General features: G+C 43.2%; 1 protein-coding gene across 1 annotated transcript in view; it reads right to left on the bottom strand.

The window, feature by feature from the left end:
* Nucleotides 1–646: 646 nt before the first annotated feature.
* The window catches only part of LOC101993735 (vicilin-like seed storage protein At2g18540), a 51,041-nt gene continuing 42,759 nt past the window's right edge, over nucleotides 647–8,928 (bottom strand). The window contains 6 exon segments of the mRNA XM_026784896.1: nucleotides 647–693; nucleotides 1,563–1,604; nucleotides 1,665–1,794; nucleotides 2,239–2,298; nucleotides 4,201–4,344; nucleotides 6,165–6,244. Of these exon segments, the coding sequence (XP_026640697.1) occupies nucleotides 647–693; nucleotides 1,563–1,604; nucleotides 1,665–1,794; nucleotides 2,239–2,298; nucleotides 4,201–4,344; nucleotides 6,165–6,244 (503 nt within the window).

The following is an 8,928-nucleotide window of genomic DNA, read 5'->3' as shown; positions in this document are numbered from 1 at the left end:
GCACTTCTGCCCAGACTCATGGACTCTTCTGAATACTCCAGTCCTTTCCATTCTTCTGCTTTCCTTTGTATTCTCCAATGTTTTCTTGCATCTTCTGCTCTGTCACCTTTCTCATCCTACTCCCTAGTCTCTCTAGTATTATCTTTTCCCCCTCATCCTTTAAACCCCCCACATCTACTGCCTATCTCCCAATTTTTGTACTCTTGTTTATGCACATTGCCTTTCTTCTCAGCTTCCTATCCCTGTGCCTCTGTCTCCCTTCCTTGATACTCTTCCCCTGCTTTTTTATCCATTTCTCTTTTCCATTGAATCTCTCCTTCTTTTCTCTTCACCCCTCCTCCATCCTCCACTTATCCTTTTTCCTCTTCCCTATTCCTTCATCTCCCTTCCATCATTCCTATTCTTTCTTTCCTTCCCTCATATTTCCTTCTCCTTTACCCTGCCTCACTTCTCTTCCCTCACTTCTATATCCTCCATGACTCTCCTTTGTCCTATCGTCTCCTTTCTCCTTCCTCCTTCTTTCTTCCTTCTCTAATATTTCTGTGCCATCTTCTTCTACCCTCCTCCATCCTTATCTCACCATCTTTATCGTTGCTACTACCTCCTCTGCTTGCCTCTTCCCTGTTTCTTCTTTTTTCCACCATTCTCACACCCATTCCATCTTCTTTCTTCTTCCCTTTATTATTTCCTCTCCTTATTGACATCTTCCTCCTCTTCCCACCTTCCTCCACTTTCCTCCTCCTATTACCTTAACTTACTAATTTTCTCTTTTCCCCTTCCTTCTATACTTTCCCTATGATTTATCAAATCCCCTTTTCTCGTTTTCTATTCTCTCTTCTCCTCTCTTCTCCTCTTCTATTCCTTCCCTTCCTTCGACTTTCCTCCCCCTCATCTTTCCTCTTACATTCTTCCACTTATGCCCCTTCCTACACTTTCTTATTTCCTCCATTTCTCTCTTCTCTCTTCTTCCCTCTTTCTTCCCACAAACATTTTCCACATCCTTCTTTGGTCCTCTTTTTCCCCTTCATTCATTCTTCCTAGTCTTCCTCCATCCTCTTTCCTCCTCCCTCTCCCTGCCACCTTCTTCTTTCCTTTTCCCTCCTGTTTCCTCTTCTCTCCTATGATTTCAATTTCCTTCTTCCATGATTGTCCTTTGTCTTCCCCCTCCCTTCCTCCCTCCTTCATAATTTACTCCTCTCTATTCAACCTTTTTCCTGTATTTGTATTGTTCCCTTTCTCTCCCTTTTTCTTAGTGAAATCCCTCTTCCCTGCAGTCACCTTTCTCCCCTTTCCTCTAAATTATGCCTTCCTCTTCCATACTCCCTTCCCTGACTACTGCTGACTACTTCTCTATTCTTGCCTCTTTCCTTCACCTCCCTCCTCTTCCCTTTTCCTTTCTACCTGCTGTTTATTGCTCTTCCATCCCTTATCTTATTTCCTGCTCTGTCTCCTTCTTCCTCACTCATATTTCCTCTTCTCTCCTGTTAGGTCATCTTCTTTATTCCCTACTCATTCTCTGTTTCTCATTTTCAATCATTCTCCTTATTACTTCCTCCCTCTACTTTCATCAACCTTCTCCCTCCTCCTCCACACTCTTTCCTCCTCTCTAGACCATCCTCTTTCTTCATATCTCCTTATAACTCCTTTATCTTTTCTTCCCTCACCTTCATCCAATTTCCTCTTTCTTTCGCTTCCAACCTTTTCTGTCTTTAATCTGCCTCTTTTTTCCTTCCTTCTGTTTTTCTGAAAGCTTCCTTCTTCCCTTCTCTTTTCTTCTCTCCTGAATATTCCTTCCTCTCCAACACTCCTCTCCTCCCCCTCTTCCCTACTCTTGCCTCTTTCCTCCTCCCTCCTATTCCCTAACCCCTTTCCTCATCCCACTTTTCTCCTTCACTCATTCTCTCTACTTTCCCTCTCTTCTCCCTTTTTTATTCTCTCCTTCCACTTCTTCCATCTTCCTTCCTCTACAGCCCTCTTTCCACTTCCCCCTTACTTGCTCACCTTCCCTCTTCTCTTCTAATATGTCCTCCCCTTTCTTCTTTCCCCCTCCTTGCACATCTCCTGTTCTCTCTCTACTTTCTTCTCCCTCATCATCCTTCCTTTCTCTTGACCATCTTTATTCGTCGCTCCTCTAACCTTCTTATTCCTTTATCAACTTCCCTCCATCCTCTTTCCTCTTCTAATATTTCTTTTCCCCTTTCTTCCCTTCTGCTTTCTCTTCCCTATTGCCTCCTCTACCTGATTCTTTTCTACAATTTCTTCTTCTTCTTCCCTCCTCTTCCATCTTCTTTCCTCTTTCCTCCACTCCTGTCCTCTGCCATCTTCCTCCTCCCCAATTCAATCCTCTCTCCACTATTGTCTTCCCTCCCTCTCCCTCCTCCTTATGCTTTCCTCTTCCCATTATGCTCCTACCTGCTTTTCCCTCCATTCTCTCCCTCTCTCTTGTTTCTATTCCATGTACCATCCCCCACTACCCTCCTTACTTGTCTTCCATCCTACCTTTCCTTTCTCAGTCATCTTCCCTTCTATTGTTTTTTGCATCCAATTTCTGCTTCTCTCTTCAGTCATCCAAACTCTTTTCTCCTCCCACTTTAGCCCTCCTTCCTACACTTTTGTCCTTTCTTGTATTCCATCCTCTTCTCTTGCCTTCCCTCTTTCATACTCTACCCTCTTTCATCATGCTCCACTTCCATACTCTCCGTGTTGCCTCTTCTCTCCTCCATCCTTTCCTGTTATTCATTCTTCCCCTCCACACCTCCCTTCTCTTCCTTATACTGCCTCTTTGTCTTTCACTCTTTTTCCTCTTCTTTTCTCCAACGTCTTCCCTTTCCTTGACTTCATCTTCTTTCTTCTCCTCTTAATGCTTCCTCTTCTTCCTTCTTTCCTCATCTCTCTTCCATCATCATTCCCCTCGCCACTCAACACTTCTATTCTCTTGCCTCTTCATGTCTTCTCTCCTCCATCCTTTACTCTCCTCCATTTTATCTCTCTGCAGCTCCATTTTCTTTCCCTCCTCCTTTCAATTCCCTCTCTACCCTCTTTTCTTTTCACTTGTCGCTATACTTTCCATCTCCGTCCTCTTCCCTACACGCTATTTTCATTCCTTTTCACCCTGCCTTTTCATTCATCCCTCATCTCTCCTCTTCCGTCATCCTTCCCCTTACTATTTGGTCCTCTTATCTCCCTTCTCTTTCGATTCCATTATCTTCCCCTTTTTTCTCCTCTCCTCTTATCACATTTTTCTTTTTCTCTTATTCCCATCTCAATCTTCCTCCAACCTATACTCACTTTTTCCTTTCCTTTTTTCTCTTTTCTCTCATCTTACCTCCCTCCTCTTTCTGCTAATTTCCTCCTTGTCCCTCTTCCCATACCCTTCCACTTCCCCTTACTTCTTCCGTCCTCATCCTTCCTGATTCTTCCCTCCACTTTCCTTCTCCTCTTTCCTCTTCCCATTTGTTCCCAATTCCATTCTTCATCTTCCTTAATCCTGTTCTCTATTTCTTCCCCTTGTCTTCTTTCCTCACTCTTGTTTCCTTCCAAACTCCTTTTTTCTCCACACTTCATTCTTCTGTCTTATTCACAGCTCCCCCTCTTTTCTGCTTCCTTCCTCCTCACTCATCCTCCAGCCACTTTTATCTGCTTTCCTTTCCCTTCTGCCTATTCCTGCCTCCTTCCACTTCTTTGTCTTCTCTCCTCTCTTCATCTTCTTCCATGTATCTTCTTTATTGCTTGCTACCCTCCCCTATTACCTCACCTTCTGCTTGCCCCCCATTCCTCTTCCTTCATCCTCCTTACCCCTATTTATTACCTCATCTCTTCTCTGCTCTCTTTAAATTTTTTGACTTTTCTGCCCTCCCCCTTCTCCTTTCTATTTCTTTTTCTCTCCCTTTTTCTCTTCTCCCTTCCAGTTTCCCTTTATTTCCATCCTCCTTTACATTTCTTTTTTTATTAATTTTTTAATTAAAAATTTCTGCCTCCTCCCTGCCTCCCTTTTCCCTCCCCCACCCCCATTCCCCAAACCCCACTCCCCTGCCCCTCCAGTCCAAAGAGCAGTCAGGGTTCCCTCCCCTGTGGGCAGTCCGAGATCCTCCTTTACATTTCTACTTCTGTATCCTTCCTACTTCTTTCCACTTGTCTTTTTGTACTGACTTCTTCATTTCCTGCCCTCTAAATCCCTCTTCCATTCTTACTACTCTTTACCCTGTATTCTCTCATTTCTCCCCTTAGCTCTTCTTTGCTCAACTCCCCCTTCCCTCTTCCTTCTCTCTTCTTCTCGCCATTTCTCACCTCCTTCTTCTCCCTTAAGCACTCCTTTTCCTGCATCCTCCTTCTCTTCCCTCCACCCTCCTTTTCTCTCCTCTCTCTTCATTCCTTTCCCTTCACTTCCTTTCTCTCTCCTCTTGTGCTTTCTCTTTATTATCTTTTAGACTTTCTTCACTGATTCCCACTCCTTTTTCTTCCATTCTCGCTCCTCTTCCCATTTCCTTTCTTTCAGCCAACCCTCATCTTCCATCTGCTCTTTTATTTCCTCCTCAATCTGCATCCCACTTCTTCCTCCCCCTTGTCTATTTCTTCATCTGCACTTCAGCCTCGTTTCCTCTTCCCTTCTCTTGTCCCATTCTTTTTTATTCCCACTTCTTCCTGCTTTTTTTCCTCTGTCTCATTCTTGTTTCCTTCTGTTCTCTACCTCTCTCTTTCCTTTTATTCCTTCATCTCCACTCTTCACTACACTCCTCTTCCCTCCTCTTTTCTCCTCCCTCTTCCTCCTCTTATTTCAGCTTCCCTCTTTACTCTTCTTCCCTCTTTTTTCTCTTCGTATTCTTTCATTTTGCCTTTTCTTCTCTCTACTACCATCTTTTTTCCATGTTACAGTTCTTCATTCAGCCATCTTCTTTCCTCTATTTACTTCCCTTCCCCCTGGACTTCTCCTCTTCCTACTTTTCTATACTCTCTCCTGCTAAATTCTTTTCCATTTTCTTTCCTCTTTTCTGCTCCCCCTTTGTATTCTTCCCTCCTATTCCTTCTTTTATTCTTCTTTTATCTCCTCTTATTTCCTTCCTTGTATCTCTTACTTAATATTCTCTGTAGGCCCTATTATCTATTCTTTTCTCTTCCCTACTCTTTGACATCCCTCCTCTTCCCTCCTTTTTCCCATTTCTCTTCTTTTCTCCACCACTTTCCTACTTCCTTTCTCTTACCTCTTCTATACTTTTCTCTACTCCTCTTCCTCCTCATCTCTCTTCCCATCTCATTCCTTTTTCTATTCTCTCTCCTTCTGCCCTCTTGCCTGTTCAATCTGCTTATTCTTCCTCTTTCCTCCTGCTAACACACCTTCTCCATGCTTCCTCTTACCATTTTCTCTTCTCTATTCCTTTCTCTTACCTTCACCCAACTCTTCCTCATCTCTTTTCCCTTTGCTTTCCTCCTCCATCCACTTCCTTCCTCTTTCCCCTCCATTCTCTTTGTTCTCTTTACTCTTGCCCCTTTTTCCATGTTCCCTCATTTTTGTCCCTTCCATGTGATACATCTTCCTCATCTCCATCCATCTACATATTTCTTCCTAATCTACACTCTTCTCTCCTCTATAATACTTTCTCATGTTCCCTAAACCCTCAACTTCCTTCTTTTCTCTTTTTCCCTTTTCCCACCTCTTCCTGATTCCTTCTCATTCTTCCTCTAATCTATTTCCTACTCTTCTGATCTTTCTCCTCTTTCCTCCTTTCTCCCTCCTATCCACCCCTCTCTTCTTATTTTCCCTACATATTCTTTGCTTCTTCTTTCCTTCCATTTCCATCCTCCATTATCTTCAGTCTTCTCTCTTTTCTCCTCTTCCATATTACCTCCTTCATACTCTTCCATCCTTTCTCTACTCCTTTTTCCTTTCCTCTACCCTTCCATACTCCCTCCATTCTATTTCTTCCTCCTTCCCTTTCCCTTCTCTTCACTGCTCTCTCCACTTCCCTACCTGACTCTCTTCCCTTCTCTCTTCTATTCCTTCCTCACACCTCTTCCCTCCATCTACCTCAGTTTTTACTTTTCATCCCTCTTCCCTACTATTTTCTCCCTACTCTTTCCTCCTGCCCTTTCCACTCCTGACTCCTGTTCCATCCTCGCTCCTCCCTTGTACCACCTCGTCCTCCCTAAAACTACCCTTTCCCTCTTACCTCCTCTTTCCTCATCTGTCACTTTCCCTCCTCCCTCCCATTTTCTCTTACCTTTTCTTTTCTCTCCCCTCCTCCCTTCTCTTATCTCATCCCCTTCCATCTTCCTTCACATTCCTTTCCCCCTCCTCTTCCCTCATACTTCTCTTCCACACTTTCTTCTACTTCCTTCTTCCCCCATCCTTCACAGTTCTCCTCTTCTCCTTTGCCTCCTTTTTCTACCTCACTCCTGTTACCTCCTCCCACTACTTCCCTCTTCCATTTCCCTATCTTCCTCCTCCTTCCCCTTTTGTTCTCCCTTTGTTTCCCACTTCCCTCTTCTCACTTCCTCCTTTCCTGATCTCCCCTCATGTTTCTTCTTCAGTCATTCTCATCTTATCCATCACTTCTCCCTCCACTTCCCTTTTTTGCTCCTCTTTTCTCTCCCTACTCTTTCCTCTTGCTCTTCCCTCCTTTTCCATTCTTCATCCTTCTTTTTCTTGCTTATTTCCTCCCTCCTATTCTTTCTTCCTTTCTCTTGCCTATTTTCTTCTCTCCTCTCATTTTCCACTTTAATATTTTCCATCTTTCATCTTCTTATCTCAACTTTCCTCTTCCCTCATATTCCCTCCACTTTTTTCTTTTTCCACCCTTTCCCTTTTCCCTTCTCTTCCCTATACTATCAGGTTCTCTACTTTTCACTCTCAACCTTTCTTTCCCTATCAATTTACTTAACTCCTTTACCCTTCTCTTCCATATTTCAAACTCTTCTTCATCCTTTCTCTTCTCTCTACCTTCCTTCTCAAATCTTTTGCTCTATCCACCTGTCTCCTATTCCCTAATCAGTCCTGTTCTCTTCTCCATTCCCTTCTTTCTTATCTTCTCTTCCTTTTTCCTCCTCTTCTTTCCGTTAGTTTCCTCCCTCCTCATTGCTCTTCCTTTTCCCACTCCTTCAACTTCTCTCTGCTTCTTCAGTCCTATACTTATCTCATGCCTCTTTTCCCTTGCTCTTTCGCCCTCCCTCCTTGTCCCCATTGCTTCCTTTCCCTCTGACCTTTTCATTCATATTTAGTCCGCTACTATACTCTTCCCTCCTTCCTCAGTTTCCCACTCCTCTGCTATTCTACAGTTCCTTCCCTCTCCTTCTCTCTTCTTTTTTCCTTTTCCCTCTTCCTTGCTCTTTGCTCTCTCCAATACTTCCCTTATTATTCATCTTCCTTCATTTTTCTCTTTTCTATTGCCTTCTCCCTCCTTTTCTCTTTGCCACCTCTTCCAACTTTTGCCCTCCCTCCCCTTTCTTCTTCCATCCTCTTTACCCATTGTTACTTTTCTTTCTTCTTTCCTCTTCCCTTGTAGACACTTTTATATTAACTTCTTCTTTCCTCCACTTCCATAATCCTTTTCTCCTCTTGCATTTCCTCCGTTCTCACTGTTCAACTCCCCTCTTCCTTTCTTTCATCCTCTACTATTCTCTTCTCTTCTCCCTCACCACTCTACCTCCCTCATCCATCCTCTTTCCTTCTTTTTCCTCCTTGTTCTTCTTATCCTCCCTTTCTTCTTTTCTTCTATTCATTCCTTACCTCCTCTTTCCCCTTTCCATCCTTACTCCACTCCTCACTTCCCTCCCTTATCATTTATTCTACACTCTTCCCTTGACTCTCTTCTCTTTCTCCTTGTCTTCTACCCTCCTTTTCCCTTTCCCTACTTTTCCCTCATGTCCCGTTTCCTTTTCAGTCCTCTTCCATCCTATTCCACATCTTCCACTCTCCCCTCTATTCACCCCTTCCTCCCATTCCTTAACCTTCCTCATCCCTACACTTTCCTTCTCATTTCCCTTTAATCTTCACTGCTCTTTCTGGATCACTCCCTTTCCCCTTCTTGCAGTATCCCTCCTTCTTCCCCCTTTCCCTTATCATCCCTATTTCCCCCTTTTCCTCTTCTTCAGTCATCTTCCCATTACTTCCTCTAGTCTCCTCTTTCTTTTACTGCCCATTTTAACTATTTTCCAGTCCCCTTCTCTTTTATTCTCCCCACCTTTTCTCTTCCACTCTCTTACCTCCCCTTTCTCTTTACACTATTCTGCACTTCCTAGTTCCATCCACTATTCTCTTCTTCCTATCTATAGCTTTCCTTTTTCCTTCTCTTACTTCTTCCCTCCTCATGCCTTCTCACTCCCCTTCTCTAATATTTCTTCTTTCCTTCTCTTCCATTCTAATCTCTAGTAGTTCCCCCTTCCTTTTCCTTCCTCTTCTATCCCTGCCCTGTCATCTTTCCTCTATTGCCTCTGCCCTCTTCATCCCTTGTTCCTTATTCCTGTTTCTACCAAATTCTCTCAGATTCCCTCATACCCTCCTTTTCCTCATCCTTTCTTGAACATTCTTTGCTTCACATTCCTCTATCCTTCACTTCTCTCCCCCCTCCCTTGCCTCTTTCATTCTCTTCCCTCCTCTTTCCTGTACTTAATCTTTCCACTTTCCTCTTTTTCTCATCTCCTAATTCCCCACGCCCCAAATTTACTCAGATCTTGTCTTTTTCTACTTCCTTGGTAAATTAGATCTATGTAAGTCTCTCCTAGTGTCCTCATTATTGTCTAAATTCTCTGGGATTGTGGTTTGATGCCTGGTTTTCTTTGCTTTATATTTAAAAATCACCTATGAGTGAATATATGTAATAATTGTCTTTTTGTGTCTGGGTTACCTCACTCAAAATAATATTTTCTAGCTCCATACATTTGCCTGCAAAATTCAATATGTCAATATTTTTTCTACTGTGTAGTACTCCATTGTGT

Source organism: Microtus ochrogaster, chromosome X (genome assembly GCF_000317375.1).
Source record: "Microtus ochrogaster isolate Prairie Vole_2 chromosome X, MicOch1.0, whole genome shotgun sequence".
NCBI lineage: Eukaryota > Metazoa > Chordata > Mammalia > Rodentia > Cricetidae > Microtus > Microtus ochrogaster.
Note: the sequence above shows the minus strand (reverse complement) of the source record. Positions and strands in the feature narration are given on the sequence as shown.